General features: G+C 35.8%; 5 protein-coding genes across 26 annotated transcripts; 3 read left to right on the plus strand and 2 right to left on the minus strand.

Annotated features, from left to right (window-relative positions):
- Window positions 1–469: 469 nt before the first annotated feature.
- LOC105663778 (cilia- and flagella-associated protein 157) lies at window positions 470–4,673 on the minus strand. Of its 3 annotated transcripts, none has more exons than XM_012295088.2 (8): window positions 4,360–4,673; window positions 3,958–4,229; window positions 3,712–3,865; window positions 3,444–3,623; window positions 2,986–3,358; window positions 2,765–2,877; window positions 2,587–2,695; window positions 470–2,501 (listed from the first exon to the last, which is right to left on the minus strand). In XM_012295088.2, the coding sequence occupies exons 1-8, from the start codon at window positions 4,515–4,517 to the stop codon at window positions 2,298–2,300; spliced, it is 1,563 nt and encodes a 520-aa protein (XP_012150478.1). In that variant the 5' UTR covers window positions 4,518–4,673; the 3' UTR covers window positions 470–2,297. The 3 variants fall into 3 exon arrangements, with proteins under 3 accessions (XP_012150478.1, XP_076397467.1, XP_076397468.1); XM_076541352.1 differs by having other exon boundaries at window positions 2,338–2,501; window positions 2,646–2,695; window positions 4,360–4,579; XM_076541353.1 differs by lacking the exon at window positions 2,587–2,695 and having other exon boundaries at window positions 2,383–2,501; window positions 4,360–4,579.
- LOC100877593 (ribosome biogenesis protein NOP53) lies at window positions 529–2,131 on the plus strand. Its single transcript, XM_003707455.3, has 3 exons — window positions 529–1,278; window positions 1,347–1,846; window positions 1,929–2,131. The coding sequence occupies exons 1-3, from the start codon at window positions 529–531 to the stop codon at window positions 2,017–2,019; spliced, it is 1,341 nt and encodes a 446-aa protein (XP_003707503.2). The 3' UTR covers window positions 2,020–2,131.
- A 70-nt stretch (window positions 4,674–4,743) lies between the features above and the next one.
- On the plus strand, window positions 4,744–8,599 carry Hrd3 (HMG-coA reductase degradation 3). Of its 3 annotated transcripts, none has more exons than XM_012295085.2 (8): window positions 4,744–4,904; window positions 5,064–5,381; window positions 5,799–6,285; window positions 6,375–6,622; window positions 6,714–7,193; window positions 7,271–7,499; window positions 7,589–7,995; window positions 8,076–8,599. In XM_012295085.2, exons 3-8 carry the CDS (start codon window positions 5,841–5,843, stop codon window positions 8,499–8,501), a joined length of 2,235 nt encoding a protein of 744 aa, XP_012150475.1. In that variant the 5' UTR covers window positions 4,744–4,904; window positions 5,064–5,381; window positions 5,799–5,840; the 3' UTR covers window positions 8,502–8,599. The 3 variants fall into 3 exon arrangements, with proteins under 3 accessions (XP_012150475.1, XP_012150476.1, XP_076397463.1); XM_012295086.2 differs by having other exon boundaries at window positions 4,744–4,893; XM_076541348.1 differs by lacking the exon at window positions 4,744–4,904 and having other exon boundaries at window positions 5,066–5,381; window positions 5,700–6,285.
- A 941-nt stretch (window positions 8,600–9,540) lies between these two features.
- On the plus strand, window positions 9,541–14,951 carry LOC105663780 (uncharacterized). 18 transcript variants are annotated; one of them, XR_013040803.1, is made up of 7 exons: window positions 9,541–10,230; window positions 10,317–10,406; window positions 10,469–10,628; window positions 10,939–11,185; window positions 11,294–11,333; window positions 11,421–12,719; window positions 12,813–14,951. XR_013040803.1 is itself a non-coding variant. In XM_076540783.1 (5 exons), exons 4-5 carry the CDS (start codon window positions 11,951–11,953, stop codon window positions 12,819–12,821), a joined length of 204 nt encoding a protein of 67 aa, XP_076396898.1. In that variant the 5' UTR covers window positions 9,541–10,230; window positions 10,317–10,406; window positions 10,469–10,628; window positions 10,939–11,950; the 3' UTR covers window positions 12,822–14,951. The 18 variants fall into 18 exon arrangements, 1 of the variants encoding a protein (XP_076396898.1); XR_001097180.2 differs by having other exon boundaries at window positions 10,939–12,719; window positions 12,813–12,917; window positions 13,042–14,951; XR_013040791.1 differs by having other exon boundaries at window positions 10,939–12,145; window positions 12,263–12,719.
- A 287-nt stretch (window positions 14,952–15,238) lies between these two features.
- Window positions 15,239–20,110, minus strand: TwdlT (TweedleT). Its single transcript, XM_076540782.1, has 4 exons — window positions 19,970–20,110; window positions 19,598–19,899; window positions 16,267–16,884; window positions 15,239–15,972 (listed from the first exon to the last, which is right to left on the minus strand). The coding sequence occupies exons 2-4, from the start codon at window positions 19,706–19,708 to the stop codon at window positions 15,703–15,705; spliced, it is 999 nt and encodes a 332-aa protein (XP_076396897.1). The 5' UTR covers window positions 19,709–19,899; window positions 19,970–20,110; the 3' UTR covers window positions 15,239–15,702.
- Between the last annotated feature and the right edge of the window lie 3,077 nt (window positions 20,111–23,187).

Here is a 23,187-nt window from a genome sequence, read left to right on the forward strand (position 1 = left end):
CTCTGGTGTTGTGGCCAGCCTTCTGACCGCACCACAGGTGATGCGCGCGTGTGTATACGCATACGCAACACGTGTGTCAAGAATATGGTGCATTTTCACACGAAGAAATATATTACGGCGTATTCGTATTAACTTAATAATCATTGCGATGATAAAACAAATTTTGATGATGGAATTGTATCTATACAATAATATTACTTCTTCTTAAGTCCATTCAATACATTAATTATATCCCAATACAAATTTTGATCATTGTGCATAAAAAGACTCGACCCTTGCAATGTTTTCTTACATATATCTTATATTTTATTATCCATAATCATTTTTTAATATTTTTTCCTATTAATATTCTGTCGCATCAAATTTATATCATAATGATTCATCTTTGTAGATGAGATAATTCGCCTGTAGGAAAACACCAATACAAATACAAGTTTTCAATTCTAGTCCACGTGTGACGCCACATGCATTTGACTTAAAGCTGTGAGTATATAGGATTGCAAATAATATCATAACATTTTGGATAAAATGCCTGCGATTAAAAGTAAAAAGCGTAAAGTATCAAAAAAGACAAAAAAGGCATGGCGAAAACATGTTGACACAAAGGATATTGACAAATTTTTGGAGGACTCGAGATTAGAGGAGAGGTTAGGTGGTTCGTTTGCTGCACGCAAAGATTCTGAACTGTTTGTAATCTCTACAGAACCGGAGGTTCTTCCTAAAAAAACACGCCGAGAATTATTGAAATCAAAGGAACCACGATGTTTCAATATTTTGAAACCTCATACAGCTGTACCAGATCCAATAACAAAAAGAAATCGTGTAAGAACGAAAGAAGAAAGAAAAAATGCACTGGTTCTACGAAAGGAAGCCTATAGGAAGGCGCAAGGAATAGTAAAATTGAAAGACAGAATAAGGTTGAAGAATCAGATGTTAGCTATGAAGAAAAGATTAAGCAAACCTAAAAGAGGTGAGTTTAACGTTGATGTTTGGAAAGACAAGTTGGAGAAACAACTTGGAATTGATACCGAATGGATGTCTCCGGATACTCTCAGGCATACATTGACTCATTTTGGGATGAAGAAAAAGAGAATACCAACTTCTTTACGCAAAAAACCATCTGTATTACCAGCAATTGAACCACCTCATCCAGGAACTTCTTATAATCCTTCGTATGAAGATCATCAAAATTTGTTACAAGAAGTAGCACAGAAGGAAATGGAATTAATAAAGCAAGAAGAACATTTAGACAGAGTGACTACAAAAATGTTTAGAAAGGTATTTCATTTATAAATTTGTATATGGTTTACATATGGAATTTTTGATATATTAAAATTTTGATATAGGTTTCACCTGAAGAAAGAGAAGAAAATGCGCTAAAAGACATGTTGGAAGGTTTGAAACCAGAAGAAAATAATGATTCTGACAAAGATGATGACCCAACAGTAAAATCTGTAAATCCACCTGTTAGAAATGAAAAAAAGACACGTGTTCAGAGACGTAAACAGAAAGAGCAAAAAGCACTAGCATATAAGAAACAGCAAGAAAAATTAGAAAAGAAGAAAGTTTCAGATATATATAAATTAAGATTATTTAACAAACAGTTAGCTTCAAAAGAAAGAAAGGAAAAAGTACAAAAGGAACGGAAATTAAAAAAGAAAGCACTAAAGGCACTGGGTCCAAAAACTCTTAGCAAAGTTAAATTTGAACCCTTGGAAACTGATTTCAAACTGGCTACTGAATTAACTGGAAATTTACGTAATGCTGAACCAATAACTAATCTTTTGCAAGATAGATTTAAGTCTCTTCAACAGAGAAATATTATTGCTCCTGCTAAGCTTAAACTGTAAGTATAATTACATAAATTTATATATTTCATTTATCTAGTTATAAACTGTATTGGTAATATTGTTTATTTAATATTGTAGGAACCGAGATAAGGCGAAAGTAAAACGCTATATTAAACCAGATCACAAAATCGATATGTCTAAAATCAAGTTGGGAGATAATAAAGTATAAGTTGAGTGTAATTAACTCAAAGTCATGTACAGAACATTAATTCTATTACAAAATATGTAGTACTTACATATATATGCATTATGTTAATAAATACTAAGAATTTTTTGCAGAATTTAGTATATTACATATTTATAAAAAATAAAATTTGTTAAGACAAAATGTATATTATAAGTATGTTAAGAAATGAAATATGTTTTATCAGTAAATAATAGAATTAAAAATATATATTTAGATAAGTTTGTAAGGCCAGCTGTTTTAAAATAAAATTTGCATATAACTTATTCTTCAATACTAGATATAGATTCAGCTTCTATATATTCTTCACTTTCAGATGATTTGTAATCTTTTAAATCATCTTTTAAATCGTCTTGTAAATCAAAAGATAATGTACGTTCTGAAATATGTTTTGATAGCTGTTCTTCAATGTCAATACTTTCAATCGATATTTCTTTTGGTTCATCCAAATCCATAGTAAATTTCATCTGATAATTAAACATATAAAAATTTTAAACATAATTATAAAACCTTTGTATCTTAATGATACAACGAAATTATTTATGCATGTACTTTATCTGAAATTTCATCTTTCTCTTCAGATTCCGTAATTACATCAAAATCAGTAATACCTTCCAGATCTTTTGTAAGAAATCCCATAACTCCTGGTATGGTCTCAACCCTTGTTTTATTACACATACGAAGTTAAAAATATTTCTGAACAAGTTAGGTACTTTTTACTAATACTTACGATTTAATAATGTTACATTGAACTTTAGAATGCCCTGTGATGAATATATTTCTTAGGAACAAAAGTAACTGAACACAATTCAACTGTGCTATATCAGGATACTTATCAGGACACTATAAGATAATTGTTTATATTTATATTACTATCTGATTTGAAATAGTTCTTAGAATTGAAACCTTTGTATAACTTGTTCTTCTTAAAATATAATGGTCTAAAAATACCTTGAGTAAACATTTTACAATATACTTCAGATCATAAAGTGTCTCAATGATTGCCTTTATCTTACAATTTAATTTTCTGTTTAAATATTTTGCAGTGCCTATTCTTGCTCTCTCTTTTTCAAGCATAACAGTTAATTTTGATAATCGAAGATTTACTATATCTTCTTCGTAACGGGCATTTTCAATTGATGTAAGATATTTGTTTTCCATTGCAAGATCAGGGATAGTGACTGATGAAAAATGCTCTTTTGTGTTCTCAAATTTTTTTTTTAAACATTTCAATACAGCATTCTGTATTTTTGCAGTCACTATGTTTTGTCTTACATATGAAGACTTTTTAACACTTTTTTTCTTGTGGTCTACAGACGAACTTCTACATAATTTTGTTAAAAGTAATTTTATATTGAATAAAATTAATATGATTAAAAATATAAAATATGAAACACGTAAAATATTACTTGAGAAAAGATTCAATGTTTTTTTGCAATGAAACTTGTTTTGAAATTTGCCATAATTCATTTTTCAACATGATATTTTCTCGCATTAATCTCTTGTTTGGTAAACTTATATGTTTATCAGTTTGTACTTGAAATTGTGCTGCTAAATCAAGAAGGCAATTGTACATTTCATTTCTGAGCCTGAATTAGAAAAATTTATAAATAATCTTTTTTATAGTCAGTATAAATAAACTTTTAATTAAACACATAGTGAGTAACAATTTAATACATTTCTTTATCAAATTCAAACTTTCGACTAACTATCTCAAGTAATTCTTTCACCCTTTCCTCATTCTCTATCATTTGTTTTTCATTTAATTCAAATTTGTCTTCTAAACCATGTTGTGTCTTTTTAAAATCTTCTAAACCATTAATTTTAGCAGCTAGAATAGTAATTAATCTTCATGAAATTAAAACAGAAGAAAATGAAAGGAGACTAGAGATCAAATGATACAAAAAAAGAGATATACATTACTTAAAACTTTGTTCTGAGAAGTTAATTCAATCTTCTTCTTTTCATATCGCTCATTTAATGATTCTACTCTATCATTATGTAATTGTTTCTCTTTTATTCTGCTATCTTCCACATTATGGATCTTGGCTTTTAAATCTTCTACTCTAGCATCTTGAGCATAAAATTGTTTGCTTAGATTTGTAATTTCATCAGCTGTTTCTGCATCTACAGTGGCTGAAGATTCCTCTGTAACTTCAATTTCTTCTAATAATTCTTCATTTCGATCTTCTAATCTAAATATCAACTTAAAGATTTTTAAAAATTTCACAGAAAAGATGTTTTCAAATTCATATAGACTAAAATAAATTAAAATGGATCATTTTTATTGATAGTTCACTGCTACAATGTAATTTTATTTTTAACCTCTTTATTCTATTTTCAATGTCTTCAATTTTAATTTCATAGAAGGCTCTTTGCGTATTGATAATTGTAGGTTTACTCTGCTCTTTATCATCATCCCATGACTGTAGATTGACTGACAACGATATATTTCCCTTATCCTTCCCTAACAAATCGACCATGTTTTTGCTTATGCAAACAATTAATACAGGAAATAAAAATATTCTAATTTTTTTATACCGACGTCACTATATTCCCTAATATCTGTAATGTCTAAATGACATTCAATTATTTTTGTTCTAACTTTAAATCTAATCTAACCTAACCTAACTTCAAACAAGAGTAATTGAATTTCAATGATAAAATTACATATCAATTAGGTTAGGTTAGACTGGTTTGAAGTTTAAACGAGTCTAATCCAAATAATAAGTTTACGTGTTATGTTCTACATTAATTAATCTTTTTAAATAATGAGATTGATAAGATATTATTGATAACATTTCAATGTTATCGATATTTCTCGATAATGTTATCAATATCGGCGCCTTCAAATACAAAGTAATTCATATGTAGGTTATGTTACCGAGCGATAATAAATTCATAGGCATAAATTTTTAAATTACCATTTAATATTATTGATTGAGTTTAACCTATTTAAATTTGCGGTATCGACTATTTAATTTTAAAGGAATATAACCAATATTTCTATAATTTGAAGCTAACTTCAGTTACAGAACACACAAGTTCAACACGCAAGTTCTTTGGAGCAAACATAATCGTGAAACAGCTGATCTGTCGATTGTTAAATGTGTAGTGTACTTTGCTGTTTGGCAGTTACAGAAAATTACAGAACATTATCCATTTGGCATGTAAAAATTAATATTTCCAAAAATAATTATAAGGAATCATTTGCGTGATAACTGAAGATGTACGTTGACGTGTCTCAATGACGTAATTTTGTCTTTATGGCACGAAAAGCCAAATTCTTTGGAAATATACTTTAAGATGAATTCAAGAACATTCTTATCGAGCTGTTCAAGCTAAAAGTAAGAAAACGTGTATTTTTTCCTTTTGATATCATTCTTTTTTGTGTATAGTGTCTGTAGAAATTTAGGTTAGAAGCGGAACATCGTAGCGTTTTCCTTACGTTGTTGTAAGTTCGGGATATTCATACGTTAAACATATTTTTAAAGTTATTTTGTTTCGTCGGTGCATTTATGTGATTAACATTTTAATTTATACAGTAAGAAATCGAGTTTATAATACAGCTTCTTTGTAATGTATTTTCAGTCCTTATAAACAAAAATTTGTTGTACATTGAGAGTGTAAATATTATTATAGAATTTTGTTTTTGTTTTCAACAGTAGGACCACTGATTTTATGAGTTTATTAAAAATATATGGTTTATTTATTAAAAGCAAACAATAAAGGACTAAAGACACTAAAATAATATTTTTGTTTAGTCAGTTCATAAAGAGACGTACAGTCAAAGTACAGATTAAAACATGAAGCTAAGAAAGGAGCTGGTTTTACTTTTCCTTGTTATGTCCGTTTCTTCTCAATCAGAAGTTTCTAAAAAACAATCTGATACTTCTGATGATGAAGCTGAAGAAGATGTTAGTTTGGAAGAGAAAGCATTTGAACGGTTGCAAGAATTAAAGGCTCTACATGATACTATTTTAAAGATGGTACCAGCTTCTGAATTATATCTTAATGATAAAATTACAAAGAAAAAAGAAGAAACAGAAAGTGAACCAAAAACAAAAGAGGAAAGTTCTGCAATGAGAAATGTTTGGATGAAAGCAATGATAACTCAAATAAAAAATATTGATTTGCCAAATAATAATTTAAGAATTGAAGAAGATGATGCAGAAGTGTGGAGTGAAGAAGAACAGCTTGAACCACTTAATGAAGAGACTGAAGAACCACTTACTCCGGAGCAACAAGAAGGTATTTTGAATGAATCATTTTATAATTATAAGTATGGGTACTTAAATTGGTTTTATAAGTAAATAACACAAACTCTATAATAATTTTAGCGGAACAAATATTTAGAAAGGCACAGAGTCTCTTAAATGCTACACGTTCTAATAAGGCAGAAGCTTATGAACTATTAGCATCTGCTGCAATTCTTGGGCATCGTGAATCTAGGTCAATGTTGGCATGGGCACAACTATTAGGAACTCAATTTGCTCCAACTTTTTCATGGATATCCAGTCCAGATATTCCAGCAGCTTATCAAACATTTAAAGAACTTGCTGAAACTGGTCTACCATCTGCTCATATGGTGCATGATTTTGAAATTATTTTGGAATAAAAAATAATTCCTTAATTTTATTTATTATCATGCAAACATAAACTAATTATAACGTTTGCAGGGTATGGGCTTTTTGTATGCAACAGGATTAGGTGGTGTGAATGCCTCACAACCAAAGGCACTCCTGCATTACACGGTAGCAGCTCTCGGTGGAGACACGCGGGCACAAATGGCTTTGGGTTATCGTCATTGGGCCGGAGTCACAACACCAGCTTCTTGTGAAAGAGCATTAGATTTTTATCGCGAAGTAGCAAACAAGGTTGCGGAAGAAGTTTCCCTTAGCGGAGGACCAGTTGTTCAAAGAGTCAGACTCTTAGATGAACAGGAGAATCCAGGATACAGCTCAGGAATCTTTGATCAAGATCTAATAGAATATTATCAATTGTTAGCAAAGAAAGGAGATACTCAAGCTCAAGTTGGATTGGGACAGTTACACTATCAGGGTGGAAGAGGTGTTCCTTTGGATCATGAAAGAGCATTGCAATATTTTCAGCATGCTGCTGATGCTGGAAATGCTATTGCCATGGCTTTTCTAGGAAAGGTGATTAAACTCCTAGATTTAAAACTTAAGAATTAATTCGAAACGAATGTAAACTTAGTATTACATTTTTTCCATAGATTTACTTAGAAGGTAGTGATATAGTGAAGCAAGATAACGAAACAGCATATAAGTACTTCAAAAAAGCTGCAGAATTAGGAAATCCTGTCGGACAAAGTGGTTTAGGTCTTATGTATCTTTATGGGAGAGGGGTTGAAAGAGATACTGCAAAAGCTCTTCAATATTTTAATGAAGCTGCGGAGCAGGGATGGGTGGATGGACAACTGCAACTTGGCAATATGTATTTTAGTAAGATTGACAATTACTTGAATCACTAAATAATTGTACAACAAATTCGGTAATTTAGAAAATGTTGTAATGAAATAATTACTTTGTAGGTGGAACTGGAGTAAGGCGTGATTACAAGTTAGCTAACAAGTACTTCAACTTAGCCAGCCAGTCTGGTCATGTTCTAGCATTTTATAACTTGGCGCAGATGCACGCTACTGGTACAGGCATGATGCGCAGCTGTCCAACCGCTGTTGAACTTTTAAAAAATGTTGCTGAAAGGGGCAAATGGAGTGATCAACTAATGGTTGCTCATACAGATTATCGGGAAGGTAGAATTAATGAGGCTTTTGTCAAGTATGCTCTCCTTGCAGAAATGGGTTACGAAGTAGCACAGAGCAACGCTGCTTTTATATTAGATAAAGGAGAGACCACAATATTATCAGAAGAAGAAGGATTGGTTAGAGCACTTGCTTTGTGGGCTAGAGCTGCTGCACAAGGATATTCTGCTGCTCAGGTATGGTTAATAATTATACTTATTGAAAATATACTACGTTAAATATTAATGGTTTCTAATAAAAATTGTTTGGGTAACAGGTGAAATTAGGAGATGCTCATTATTATGGTCGTGGAACAAAAGTTGATTACGAAGCTGCAGCTAGTCATTATCGATCAGCTTTTAGTCAACAACATAATGCACAAGCAATGTTTAATTTGGGATACATGCATGAACGTGGTTTAGGTCTAGCAAGAGATCGACATCTGGCCAAACGATGCTATGATCTTGCAGCAGAAACTAGCGCGGACGCAAGAATTCCTGTAGCGTTGGCTCTCATTAAACTCTCTTTCCTGTTCGGTTTGGATTATCTTCAAGAGTTTAGCCTTATTGACCATTTAAATAAATGGGACCAGCTTTTTGGCCAGAACTGGGACTTATACCTCATCGGACTGCTCACTGGCATGCTCAGTTTAATTATTTACTTCCGCAGGCCCCAACCACCACCTCCGCCTAGGATTAATTAGTTCTTTACCATTTTTGTTTGAATATTTTTTTCTTCTTTCAAGTGAAGTCAAGTTTGTTACTGATGGTTCATAAATACATGCACCTGTGTGCATATTGATACGTTGTTTTCATTGAACCACCTTATTTGCACAAAGTCATCGAAAACTCTAAGAACATTGAAACTTTTGTAGTTTTCAAATTCCTGTGGTGTCTAAGCGCGGACGCTTACGCACAACGTATAGTTCACTTAATTAACTGTTTATTTATGGAATTCGAAATTGTCCAATTTATTAATATTTAAGTTACATTTTAGAATTGTACATAATATATTAAATTATAAATCTTTCTAAAAATCTTAAGCGTATTACACTAATGAAAATATTCACATTCCACGGAATTAAAACTGCTGAATCCTTTATACCTATCATTTCTTTCATTTGCAGAAACTGCTACAGTTTATGTATTATGAAATATTTATACTTTAATTTGTGATAGATTTTTAAGTTTGATGTGTATATGTATGTATACTTTGAAAAAATATATTAATGTAATACAGAATTATGAGAAGACATTTTTGGTGCTTAACATAAAATTTAGGAGGAAAATCTCCTTTTTTCAAATGATTTTGAAAAAACCATTTGTGGGTTTTTGGCCAATGTTTTCTATATTACCGACAAGACACAGTATAGTGTGCAGACAGTTCTGAACACATGATTCACATCTTCGGACCCACGGAATATATTGTAAACAGCATAAAATCAATATTAATAAATATATAGCGTTTTAATCAATAAAACCAATATTAATTGAACTTCTAAAAAAAAAAAGAAAGGAACAAGTGGCGCCATCTCTCCTGCGAACAGGGTGAACTACACACTTTTGAAACCGCACTTTAATTAGTTCCCTTTTTCTACCGCTAGATGGCGGCACAAGCACCATAAAACCTTAGGTTGATTAGAATTAGCCTAAGATAAAAAAGAATAATTTTCAATGCTAGTAGTTTCGCTGTTCACTACTAGATGGAGTGAACATTGTAGTTTTCAAATTGCGCGTTCTTTTAAGCCGAATGTCGCACATTATTTTCTGCTTTGATTAACTTTTACACAACATGATTAATTGATTGATAAATGGGTTTATAAATTACTTAATACAACAATTAAACAATTTGAAACGCAGTGAGCATGTAGTGCTTTCTAAGTGACATAATTGCTTCAAGTTAATTGTGCAAATAACGTGATCTTAATGCTAAATACGAAAATGGAAATATAGCTGGATGCAACGCGTGTACGCGAATAGTGAAACAAGGAAGAGGAGGACCTAATCGAGTGAAAGCTAAGGTCATAAGGCCAATAAACGTTCCCGGACGAGCCGATAAGCTGCATAATAGCAAAATACCAATTGCGTTTCACTACTTTCCTTTTTCTTACCTAGTATCTGAATACTACGTACACCGTGGTATCACGTGTAACCGATCGTGCATGGACGTCGAACGGTTCAATTGAATTAAAGAGTCAATTATGTAGTCTATGACGCTGGTTTCCGACGGAAGTCATCAGTTCAATGCAAATTACAACCATCACACAAAGTATCAAAAACATCTGTAACTTGAATAAAAAAATTTCCTTGTACAATTGCACATTTAATTGGAATAATTTATTCCCGATGTTTGAATCGATGTTAGAGAAACTTAGATGTACAACGAAGATAACTGTCAATTAAATCTGATGGAAGAGCAAATTCATTTAAGGAGTTCAGTAATTATTACTCATTGTATTTAATCATCATTAGTAACCGAGATATACTTGTTAACGAATAAAATGATTCCTTAATTTTAGTAACACACTTCCCACGGATATTTGTAGTCGGCTCGCCGTTATAATTAATGTTATACATTGTACGGCCATTTTGAACTATACAAATTAAAGGTTATATCAATTTTACAATTTCATGTTTTTACAATTTAATAATTTAATAAAACTGTGTTTAGACAAAAGAAGAAAATTATGTAACGAATAAACGATGGATAATGGAACAAAAGTGGTGACTGAAGGAATTGACGTTCGACAATAAAGGTTTCTGATACACACTTTTACTTGCGCAAGCGGCTGTTAAAATTTTAATACCCGTATTACGGAATAATGAGCACGGTAAGGTAATGAAGATAAAGTGTAACATTATCGTTTCGACATTACTCTCCATTACTTACTTCATTAACCAAAGATAAAAGATATAAACGCATGCAATTTAAAATGTAAATTGCATGCTAAAGAAAGTTGATCGAATTTTTTTAGCAAATTGATGCAGAGGTTTATTAATCAACCGTAACGTTCACTGTCCACAAGTTTTTACGTCTGTTTTATACCAAAAATAATCGACAGACTCCTTAGCAGTTACGAGTTTGTCTTTAGATACTTTCACTAGAAAAGATGTTCGTCTACAATTTTCGAATATTTTCAGCCGTAATTCGATTGCGTACGCGGTGTGTGACTTACGGTCACTCCCCACACGAGTCGTATTTCAAAACAAGAACGAGTGCAAGACGAGTTCGCGGAATGTGTATTATCTACAAGTATCTTCTAGAAGCAATCCTGGATGCGGCAGGAATTTCCTTCATCGACCTCGTCACACTGATTTTGCGAAATTTGGAGAGAAACAAGCGTGAAGGGAACGAGACGTAGAAGGCAACGATTCACTTCAAATTACGGTAGAACGATAAACTACAGAAATAAATTATCAACATCGAAATTTGTACAAGCAATTTCTATACAATACAAATGTGAATATTCCGCAATAATCGTCGAGTCATTTACAGAACACAATACTGTTTATCTGCAAAATTTATCGAATTTGAGGTTACGTATTTACTGGACGCTCAAAATTACCTGTTATTAAATCTTTTTTCTAACGGCTGAAGAAAGTATGTGCGCATCATTTGACAGGGAAAGGAAACTGCAGGAACTTTCAACATTTTTTGCTATGGATGTCTTAAACTTCAGCTTAGATTCTGCTGTGTTTCATAAACTGCAACATGAGCTGCGATAGTTGCGGAAAATTAGAACGCTACGACATTTAACATTAAGATATTGGATTTGCATAATAAACTGGTAACATTTCACGTATTCGTGCTGCTAATGGAATTGAAATTAATCGTACATTAATATAAATTAATGTATAAATATATGCAAGCTTCTGGATCCTTGTATCCTTAGGCTACTATCAATATTCCTATGTGTAGATACTTATATCTCAATTCCTCTATACTCTGTATATATCTATACCTCTGTACTTGACATAACCTCAGGTTCCTACATACAGAGATGTATCTGCATACATGTATATGCATATGTATATGTATATATCTCTATACCTAGGTTTTCTCTATATCCTAAGTGTGCTATACTCCCCTATATATTCTAGATATCTCATAAATACCCCTAGTTAATACTCCTGTTAATAAATAAGAAGGCAAATGTACAGGATTTCGCAGTGGAAAAAGAAGATCCCTAATGAATCACCAGCTTATCGAGTACAAGATAAAAAGGCGGGAACGAATCTGAATAAGAACAAGCAAGATCGAGTCCCGACATGCATACAACGAATTAATGAAATCGAAGATAAAACAGGAGAAATAAGAGTAAGAAGAAGAAGAGTAGGAGGTCGAGAGGTGAGTAAGAGTGCGTCAGACAGTATGAATCGAGGGGAAAGCGGGCACGAGTGCGTTAGCGTCGTGAAAGGAAGAAGGAGTAAACGAAAGCGGGCTCTCTCTCACGTTCTTACGCAGCTGAGAAGATGCTCTCGTAAGAAATCGTGTGTACGTAAATACGTGCGTGTGTGGCTGAGAAACCCTGGAAAACACATCGCGAAAGAGCGTAGAGGGGAGAGTTCGACGCGGGATACACCAACATCGAGGAGGGAGGAGGAAGGGAGTCGTCTGCCAGCAGGCAACTTTCACATGGTCATTGCACCACGTGAGCCTCTTTTCGGCTTCCTGTAACTCCCGAGGATCTGTACGTATCAGCGAAAAAGAAGTAAAAAGTGAGACACGAGGCGACCGGCTTCATTCAAAGGTCATTCCTCGACCTCCTTCGAAAAAATCAGAACAAATTTCGAACTGCTCTCCTTGTTCCTTCACGTTGCTTTCTCCTTTTGCTTGCGACCGATGGGAATCGGTTCCTTGATTAGATGCAGGATATTAGAGCATCGGTGAAATCGTTATTGGAGCTAACTCCATTTGGAAGGTTCGGTATCAAACCTTGTCTATTACATTATTATACTTTCCAATGTTTTTTATATTATTATAATATCATTCTAATGCAAAAATAATTTTTTAGGTTATGTAGCAGAACTCTACCTTCATTATTCTCACTAGGGAACATCTAAACACCTAGGATCTGGAGATATAGAAGGATACACTGAGGCTATATGGATCCAAGGATGTACGCATTTGAACTTACAATCCATCGCTCCTCGAAGTTCATTTACCTCGACCCATCTTGCGCCTTTTGTTCCTCTTTTTTATTATCGATTATACCTTTCACCGAAGTTTTTGCGTATCGGCAGATGACCACAAATTTAAAAGACGAGAAAAATGGGCTGGAAAGGCGGGCCCATTTATCAAATGTGCACCATCATCTTTTTTAATTGGTACACCGCAGAAGATGTTCAATCGATTCGTACATGATTTTCCGTATTACAACGAAATGGAATAATGTTAACCACTAGACTATTCGACTATTGTAACCATTTCTTTCTGAAAATGTGCACCGAATGAATCCTGTTCATATCGTACCCCAAAAAGACACGTGACCTCGAAAGTTTCTTCCGTGTATCAATAAGATAGCATGCAACTCATCTCGTGAAACTCTCTATATAACATCGGTTGTAGATTTATCGGTGAACAGGTGCACTTTCTCTTTCACAAAGGATATCTAAGGCATCGATTACACGCCCTTAATTGGTTATCGGCTAAAGAAGGCGAACGAAAAAAGAGAAGTAACACCAGTCAGAAATATAAATTGCGAGCGTTCGGTGGCGTGGAACATGGCGTTAGAATAGTAAACTTGTTAGAGAGACGATAGTCGCGGAAAAGATTGATCGTCCGTGTAAGAGGAAGGCGTCGATTTCCGCGTCTTCTTCGGGAAAGGCGTCGTGACGCAAGCCAGAGAAACTTTCACTATTCTTTAAACAGCTACTAATCAAGATGAAGAGTCTTCCCTCTCTGTCACCGAGAAGCCACTCTCCATGAACGTCCGAGGTCGGGCTTCGTCGTCGAATCTTCGCGATTTACTTTCGTGAAAATAAGAGTTTGCCGCCGCTCCGGAAAGCAAACAAGCCTAGCCTAGTTTCAAAATTTGAAGTTTTACACAACTATTTGCGTTGTTTATTTGAGGGTATTCGATTGCACTGTTGAATTAAAAGCTTTGCCCCATATTTTCAACTTTGTATTATAACTGTAAAAATGTAGTTAGGTAGAAATGTAGTTGTATGAGAATATAGGAGTCTGAGAGTGTGAGAATGTGGAGATGTGGGAACGTTTCAGTATGAGAATAGCGATATGAAAATATTGAAACACAATGATATACAAAAAGCTAGAAAACTTAAATCTTTCGTCAGCTTTGAATGCTTGAACCGTGGAAGTTTGAACGCGTTTGATACAAATCTTTCAGCAAGGTGATGCAAGCCAACATTTCGCGTAGGTGGACCTCGCAGCGGGGTTTCCCACAGGGTGGTGGGTCACAACGCTTCCTAGCTTGGTAGACAGCTCCTTGCACAATAAATCGCTTACACGGTTTATCTCATCATATACAGAACTGTATGATACGAAACCATGTCCTCGGTTTCTCTTTGTTCGCGCAAATAAGCGAGTAACGCAAGGCTTGAATTGAAATGGAAATTGTTTACCCTGCTCTTAACGACATCTTGTTTTGCTCGACAAATACTTTCGAAACAACGTTTAGACCCTAACTTTGCATTCGCCGTCTGGTGAAATTTAAGTGTTTGTTGCTCTTTGCTTTCTATGTTTGTATTTTTGTATTCTCTGATTCTCACATTCCCATATTTTTTGCATTCCTACTTTCTCACATTATATTTTCATATTCTCACACTCAGTCATATTTCTACGAACCTTTTGTGATTGTCTACTTTTACTCACGAAGAAAGTATTACCTAAATCCTTATCCAATAGATGTCTCCCTATTAATTTGCATAATGGAATACCAGTGTAATACAAAATGAAAGTAACTTCTCAAGACGTCTAATTAGAGATCCTGTCACATGCGATAAAGTTTGTCTACGATCATTAACGCAGACAACTAAACTAAAACCTCAATCACAAATTTATGTGCTCTATTGTATTCCAATTTTATACTCACTTTACATTCTGACACTTTCCATAACTCGAATCGACATTTATGTTTACGAAACACTGTATTAAGCAAAAATATAACCTAACCTATTCGAAGTTATACAAATCCTAACCTTACCTACTTTCTAACCTACCTAACCTTCTAACCTATTCGTGAACTCAACAAAAATTCTTTGCCTGGTCATAATTGCATAAGTGTATATGTGTATGTGTACATAAATACTATGTATAAATATATAGATATAAATATAACTATATATAAACATATAGTATTTGTTGTACATATTGTTATAATATATAAATAGTATTATATACATAATGTATAAAGAAGGTTATTGTACATAAGATGTGTAGAATGTGAGAGGAAGGTAGATGATAGAACGACAGACGGTATTTATGTAAAAATACATAAAAAAAGCTTTATTTCGCCACCGTTTTCTTGCAAAAAGTAACGTATAAAAAAACTTGTAATCCTAATCGTCGTCGTCGTCGTCTTGGTCATCGTTCTTCTAACCATCGTTAGAATCGCCATCATCATCATCATGATCGTGGTTATCATCGTGGTCGTCACGGTCATCCATATGATCGTGGTCGTTCTCACATAATTCTTGCTAATCGTGTAACTCCGAATCGCGAGCAGGATCCATGTCTTGCCATCGATTGGTCCCTCGATCGTGTTCCTGCTCGTCGCCGCGGTCGTCCACGTGGGATCACAGAGAGTCGCGTCCAAAAGGGACGCTGTTGAGCCGTGGCTGAAGCCGTGGCCGAAGCCGTGAATGCGTGCGTGTCGCAGAGCGTTAAGATGGGTCCGATTGTGAATGGAGGAGGAGCTGCGGGGGTTCAACGGGCATTTGTGACTAGTAAGGCCCTCCTGAAGCGCTGGGAGCACCGTACGACGAGCTCGGTCCGCTTGGCCCGCTGCCACCGTGACCGTCCAACCCACCGCCGACGCCGCCGCCGATTCCTCCACCGATTCCTCCGCCGATTCCGCCTCCGATTCCTCCGCCGATTCCACCGCCGATGCCACCGCCGATTCCGCCGCCGATGCCGCCGCCTCCGCCGATTCCACCGCCGATTCCGCCACCGATTCCACCGCCACCACCACCGCCTCCGGACGTGACTTCCTTCTGCAATTTTGATCAACAATATTAATTCATGTTCATAAAACTTGCATATTTACGTCATAAACCGAAAAAGTAGTCCTCCCACGATAAGATGTAATCTATTTCCTAAAGGACGAGTTGTCACGCGTTCTGCACATGTTGTGATTAGTAGCACACGTAACCAACGCGCTATGGCCACGCGTATAAGACTCAAGCGCGTTCACTGAACTATTTTCTAAGTTCTCAGTGAAAAGTGAGAATCAGAGATCCTCAGATCGCATCGAGCATGTACCAACCCATAAAAGAAAGTGCACCCACCTGAGTCTTGTACTTGATGAAGTAAACTTCCGGTTTGCTCGGTTGGGTAGGCGCAATGGTAGGCAGAGAGATCTCGGGCGCTTCTTCCGGTTTCTTAACCAACACGTAGATCAGCGTCTTCTGTTCGTCTTGCTGAGGCAGAGCAGGGATAACAGGAGCAGTAGGCGTCGGAGGAGTGGGCGCCTTGATGAAGATGATCTTGTAGTGCTTCTGTGGTGGTGGTGGAGGAGCGATGGGTCTGGAAGGTCGGTCTTCCGGTGCTTCTGGTGGTGGTACGTGAACGTAGATGTGTTTCTGGATGAGGGTGCCGCCGCCGAAGCCGCCGCCACCGCCACCACCGCCGCCGCCTCCGAAACCTCCTCCTACACCGCCTCCGAAACCACCTCCGAAACCGCCTCCACCGCCGCCACCGAATCCTCCGCCGAGTCCACCTCCGAAACCGCCTCCACCGCCGCCACCTCCGAGACCTCCACCGAGTCCACCTCCGAGACCTCCGCCGAGTCCACCTCCGAACCCGGTGGATCCACCACCTCCGGGTGCTCCGTAGCTAGAGCTGGGTTGGGAGTAAGAGTAGCCTGCTTCCGGTCGCGCCATCGCCGATGCGGCGAGAACCACGATCTGTAAACGATTAGTGGAAGGTTAGGTGATTAGGGTGGCTGAGCTTTTGGTCTGAGGCTTTTCTTTGCTAGGCGGTAACTAATATTAGATGGGGCATTTTGAAATTTTGGGATTTGGGAATGCAATAAGGATCGATACAGTGGACTCGCGTGTTATGGCTTCGTGTTGTAGTCTCGCGTTGTATAGTCGCACAGTCGTTAATATGGTGACATAGTCACATAGTCATATAGTTATATAGTCATACAGTAATACAGTAATACAGTAATACAGTAATACAGTCATATAGTCATATAGTCATATAGCAATGTAATCATATAGTTATGTAGTCATATAGTCATATAGTGATACAGTAATACAGTAATACAGTTATACAGTTATACAGTTATACAGTTATACAGTAATACAGTCATACAGTCATATAGTCATATATTCATATAGCAATGTAATCATATAGTTATGTAGTCATGTAGTCATACAGTTATACAGTAATACAGTCATACAGTCATATAATCATATATTCATATAGCAATGTAATCATATAGTTATGTAGTCATATAGTCATACAGTTATACAGTTATACAGTTATACAGTTATACAGTAATATAGTCATATAGTCATATAGCAATGTAATCATATAGTTATGTAGTCATATAGTCATATAGCAATGTAATCATATAGTTATGTAGTCATATAGTCATACAGTTATACAGTTATACAGTCATACAGTCATATAGTCATGTAGTCATGTAGTCATATAGTCATATAGTCATATAGCAATGTAATCATATAGTTATGTAGTCATATAGTCATATAGTGATACAGTAATACAGTAATACAGTTATACAGTTATACAGTTATACAGTTATACAGTAATACAGTCATACAGTCATATAGTCATATATTCATATAGCAATGTAATCATATAGTTATGTAGTCATGTAGTCATACAGTTATACAGTAATACAGTCATACAGTCATATAATCATATATTCATATAGCAATGTAATCATATAGTTATGTAGTCATATAGTCATACAGTTATACAGTTATACAGTTATACAGTTATACAGTAATATAGTCATATAGTCATATAGCAATGTAATCATATAGTTATGTAGTCATATAGTCATATAGCAATGTAATCATATAGTTATGTAGTCATATAGTCATACAGTTATACAGTTATACAGTCATACAGTCATATAGTCATGTAGTCATGTAGTCATGTAGTCATATAGTCATATAGTCATGTAGTCATAGTCATGTAGTCATAAAGTCATGTAGTCATAAAGTCATGTAGTCATACAGTCATGTAGTCATATAGTCATATAGTCATATAGTCATATAGTCATATAGTCATATAGTCATATAGTCATATAGTCATGTAGTCATATAGTCATATAGTCATGTAGTCATGTAGTCATGTAGTCATACAGTCATATAGTCATATAGTCATATGTTGACTAAACTTGCATTCTTATATATAAATTTGTACATCTTCCTGTATGGTCTCCTGTTATAGTCTCACACAGTATAATTTTGCGTTGTATAGTCTTCAGTGTATCGTATTACAGTATTACGTCATAGTCCCGCGAAATATTACCGCACGTTGTATAATTTTGGGTAGCACCACGATCTCGCGTTATATCACTACGGTTTGTACAATTTCGCGTTGTATCACTATTCGTATCTAACCGCGTGACCTCGCGTTATATCGCCCCAAAGTAAGAAACGAAAGCGGAAGAGTTTCGTGCTGAACGGAATAATGGAATTACATGGGATTGGAAAGTTTTTCTAGCAAGTTCATAATTGCTACTCTTGATCGAAGAATCGGAATCGAATACAATTGCATCTATGTCGCGTTCTGGGTCGACATCGACCCCTCTACTCTCCCTACTTTCTCCGTATCCTCTCCCTTTCGACGCCTCCCCACGAATTCTCCTTTTCTCTTTCTTTCTATGTCATCTTCTCACACGGATACTTTCTCGAAGGAACAATTACCGACGATTTGCTGTGTGACTTTTCGAAATTTCTTTTTTGTCCTGAATCAGTGGACGGTCGTCTCAGTATACGCGATACAATTCCAAGTTAAACGCAAGCGGATTAATAATTATACTTCTGGCTATTTCAAAATTGTTTCCTTATGTTTGTAAAGTGTTTATGAATCCCGGATGAACTTGCAATGAGTTAATTTTGAAATTTAGAAGCCGAGTTTCATAAATATTATAAAATAGTTTAAAACCCCTTGAAGAAAGTGAGAAAGGAAGAGTGTACAAAATCGTGACATTGCTTTTCAAGATGGAGAAAGGAAACTAGAAAAAATGTAGCAATAACCTTATAATCATCACCGAGCACAATGTAGGCTTACACAAGTCTATTAACTACAGATTTACTATTTTAATATAAGATAATAATTTCAAAACAGTAGAATAAATTTTGAGTGAAAAGTATCCACAGTTCCAAAATGAAATATTTTCCTACAAAACCATTATTTTAGAATAATAATGATTATTAACCCTAGTCTTTTAAAAGCTCCCAGAAGAAAAATTCACTATTTGTTAAAATTCTATGAAAAATTTCCGTATAGACACTCAAATCACTGGAGAATAGTGAAAGAAGAAAAAGGATAAAAATGGCGGGAGGTCGCAGGGGACAAGCAGGGTCCCCCGCAAGGAAGAAAGGGGTCAGTGAGAAGCTCGAAAGTTCGACTCACCATGAATGCCCTCATGGTTGCTGCTGTTCCTTGGATTAGAGGACTGATGCTCCACAGATGCCACGGTGCCCCTTTTATACCAGCCCTGGCCCCACTCGCATCTCGACCCATCACCTATGCTGATGAGACCGTCTGACGAATCTCTTTCTCTCTTTCTCCACTGTCACCGATACCGTTTGCAATCTTTTTCTTTCCTTCCTATTCGTTTAGTGCCATAAACTTCGACTAGATACCCCCGATCCTCCACAGGAGCAATCGTCCGTGAACACCGGACACGAGATCCTCCGTGGATCCTGATGATTCTATAGGACCAGGATATCCTTTTTGACAAAGGAAGTTAGGGATTTGATAACTTTCTAAAACATTCGATACCTGTTCGCATCGATTTCTCGGACTAGGGACACCAATTTATGTATCTAGTTACATAACGCGTTGCTTTTCTGTTGGGATGGTCAACTGGGAAGACGATTTTGGTGATGTTCATGTAGATGATACTATTGCCTGTGAATAATAAAATTATTAGATTATTTAGAAATGTCAATAGAGTAGGTGTATGTTAGAGTAAGGTAAATTCTAGTATGATTAGAGTGAATTAGGTTAGGTTCTACTGTAATTAAGATGACTTAGGTTAGGTCATAGGACCTAGTCCTATGATTAGGTTAATCATAGGATTATCAGGGTGCATCAGGTTAATTATAGTTCTTGATGCAACGGTCAATTTTATTATTAAATGAAATCTTAGGCGATGTGTGAGTATCAGATTACTTTAGAATCACATTACATTGTATAGCTACATATTCCTGTGCATTATATCGCCGTTCACCGCTATTTCTGTGCGTTACATTGTCAAATACTGTCATTTCCACGCGTTGCATTGTCATATATTATTTCCACGCACTGTTTCTACGTGCTGTAGTGCCACCCACTGCTATTTTAACGCATTGTGTCATACATTGTTATTTCTATGCACTGTCATTTCCATGCGTTGTATTGCCATGTATTGCTATTTCCATGCACTGTTATTTCTACGTGCTGCATCGCCACGCGCTGCTATTTTAACGCATTGTATTGTCATACATTGTTATTTCTACGTACTGTTATTTCCACGCGTCGTATTGTCACGTATTGTTATATTCACGCGTTATATTGCCACGCATTATTGTTTCTATGCACTGTTATTTGTACGTGCTGTGTAGCCACACGCTGCTATTTTAACGCATTGTATTGTCATACATTGTTATTTCTACGTACTGTTATTTCCACGCGTCGTATTGTCACGTATTGTTATATCCACGCGTTATATTGCCATGCATTATTATTTCTATGCACTGTTATTTGTACGTGCTGTATCGCCACGCCCTGTTACTTTAACGCATTGTATTGTCACGCATTGTTATTTCTGATTCCTATATCGCCATTATTTCCACGTATTATACTGTAATATATTGTAACTTCGGCGAGCTATATCGCCATGTGCAGCATTATGATATATCGTCACGTGTAGCATCACTGTATCATCATTCATAGTATCTAAAACATATGTCAGAGCGTTGCATTATACTTTCATACATTACTTGTATGTATTACTTGTATCACATCGCGTTATATTGCCACGACTCGTACTAATGCAATCAATCGTACAAATAAATTTGTACAAATAAATCAATCGCCAAAGTGAATTTGTAAGTTCGATACAAAAGAGTCCCTACGCATTCTTACTCTGTCCATGGCCATATAACGCGAGTCTCACGAAATTGAAAGGAATAAGCAAACCTGCTAATTACTCGATAAATCATTGTGCAAGGAAGTTTAACAAAAACGTGTTTGCATTAGCAAGTCGATGTTAAACGGTGAAAATCGTGATCGCGTTGATCGATGACGCGTAAAATACATGATTCAATGACACTAACGGTCCTGTCGGTTCGCAAAGAGAAGGGTATCGCATGCATCTTAGCCTTACGAAACCGTAAGTCTTCCACTTCCTGCGAGGAAGTCTCGTCCTCGAACAGAGAAAGGGAACCTCGAAAATGAATTTGACCTAAATCATTTTTTCGTGAGTACGCGTACCTACTTTCTTTTTTCAATTCTTCTTTCGCCGTCAAATCTAAGGGATTATCAAATCATGGATCCTTACGCGTTCTTCATCAGCTTCTGTTTCGGTTTCATTAACTCTGTCAGACTGTAAATTTGTCCTGCAAGTTTCATTGAACTTAAAAACCTTGGTTATTGACCTTTTGAAGGTTTAGAAAATAGTTGTTTGCAACTGGTAATGAGAGATGTTTCCTGGATGTACTTACGTTGGGATGAAAGTTCACTTGCATGATTCATGCTCATCAAACTTACATTTTCTCCGGCAATTAATATTGACTGGCTGTGGATCTTGGAATTTGGGGAGCTTCTACAATTTGGAGATGGGTTTGAGGGATTCTGGGAGTTTGGATGTTGACAAAATTGAAAATTTAGAACTTGACGCATTTTTGAATTTGCAGATTTGAAGAATTTTTAAATTCAACAACATAGAAGTTAAAAGATTTGAGAATTTCGACTACGTCCAAGAATTTAAGGTATTTGATTTAAAAATAAAGAAGTTGGGAACAGAAGATTGAAAGCGAATTCTTTGGTGCCATCAGGGTGCACAATAGACATTTATAAAAACTTAATGATCCAAATAGTTTAATGAGACTCTAATGTACGGTATCGCTAATGGTGTTCATAGTTGCATGAGAACCGCTGGGAACAGAGAATCACAAGGAAGAGTGGACGATTTAATCGCGGCTTCAGGATGGGTCGCGATGCCACCAAGGAGCACGTAACCAACCTCGTAAGTCTGGTGAATGGGAAAAGGAGAAGTGTCGTTTGTATCTAAACGTATAGGGTGCTCCACATTTTGCCATCTTTGTCTATCTCACTTGTTTGTATCTGAACGTATAGGCTGCTCCACATTTTACCATCTTTGTTTCACATCTGTAATAAACAAGCTGTTAAAACATGGGTCAGATTATGCTACTGATAACATATTTAATAAACTGTGCATACAATCTTTACTACCACAATAAATAATTTAAGTCTCTCCATTAAAAGAAAGTATATCTTTAAAAAATTACTCTGTACCAGGACCGCTGTACGTAGAGTATAATATCTGACAAAGTTTTATTGATAAAATCTAGGACACCATGTATGAGCGTATAGGTGTGTGTGTATCACTCAACGCCGGACGTCCCACCAGAAGAACGAACCGCTCGGAGGTAGAAAGGTTCGCGGATTCTTTCGTCCGATCGAAATGCGGAACGGCCATGGGAACATGGAGTAGAATCCTAAACAGAGTAAAAAGCGACAGTGCGTTAGAAAGGGAATTTTCAACAAATCGAAATTCAGCCGGGTGTCGTCTGTTGCATCGATTCGTTGTCTAGCATAGTAGAAATAGCGATGCCGTATATGGTATTTCTGATACATGACAGTGCAAAGTAGGTTGCACTGGCGATGGTACACTTCAGTAGAAAAAGTGGCAATTAGAAGCAATTTTGAATTTTACTTTGAGAATTTTTCATCAGGTAGCATTTTCAAAATGAAGAGTAAAATGGTGTGACTCA

Source organism: Megachile rotundata, chromosome 16, assembly GCF_050947335.1.
Source record: "Megachile rotundata isolate GNS110a chromosome 16, iyMegRotu1, whole genome shotgun sequence".
Classification (NCBI taxonomy): Eukaryota; Metazoa; Arthropoda; class Insecta; order Hymenoptera; family Megachilidae; genus Megachile; species Megachile rotundata.

Coding starts and splice junctions, on each gene's coding strand:
- LOC100877593 (XM_003707455.3), top strand. CDS start 529: ATGCCTGCGATTAAAAGTAAAAAGCGTAAAGTATCAAAAAAGACAAAA. Junction 1,279..1,346: donor CTACAAAAATGTTTAGAAAG/GTATTTCATTTA, acceptor ATTTTGATATAG/GTTTCACCTGAAGAAAGAGA. Junction 1,847..1,928: donor GCTCCTGCTAAGCTTAAACT/GTAAGTATAATT, acceptor TTAATATTGTAG/GAACCGAGATAAGGCGAAAG.
- LOC105663778 (XM_012295088.2), bottom strand. CDS start 4,517: ATGGTCGATTTGTTAGGGAAGGATAAGGGAAATATATCGTTGTCAGTC. Junction 3,359..3,443: donor AACATTGAATCTTTTCTCAA/GTAATATTTTAC, acceptor AAAATTATGTAG/AAGTTCGTCTGTAGACCACA. Junction 2,878..2,985: donor TTGTAAAATGTTTACTCAAG/GTATTTTTAGAC, acceptor ATTATCTTATAG/TGTCCTGATAAGTATCCTGA.
- Hrd3 (XM_012295085.2), top strand. CDS start 5,841: ATGAAGCTAAGAAAGGAGCTGGTTTTACTTTTCCTTGTTATGTCCGTT. Junction 6,286..6,374: donor TACTCCGGAGCAACAAGAAG/GTATTTTGAATG, acceptor TAATAATTTTAG/CGGAACAAATATTTAGAAAG. Junction 7,194..7,270: donor CCATGGCTTTTCTAGGAAAG/GTGATTAAACTC, acceptor TTTTTTCCATAG/ATTTACTTAGAAGGTAGTGA.
- LOC105663780 (XM_076540783.1), top strand. CDS start 11,951: ATGTACAGGATTTCGCAGTGGAAAAAGAAGATCCCTAATGAATCACCA.
- TwdlT (XM_076540782.1), bottom strand. CDS start 19,708: ATGGGTCGAGATGCGAGTGGGGCCAGGGCTGGTATAAAAGGGGCACCG. Junction 16,885..19,597: donor CAACCATGAGGGCATTCATG/GTGAGTCGAACT, acceptor AATCGTTTACAG/ATCGTGGTTCTCGCCGCATC. Junction 15,973..16,266: donor TCATCAAGTACAAGACTCAG/GTGGGTGCACTT, acceptor TCAAAATTGCAG/AAGGAAGTCACGTCCGGAGG.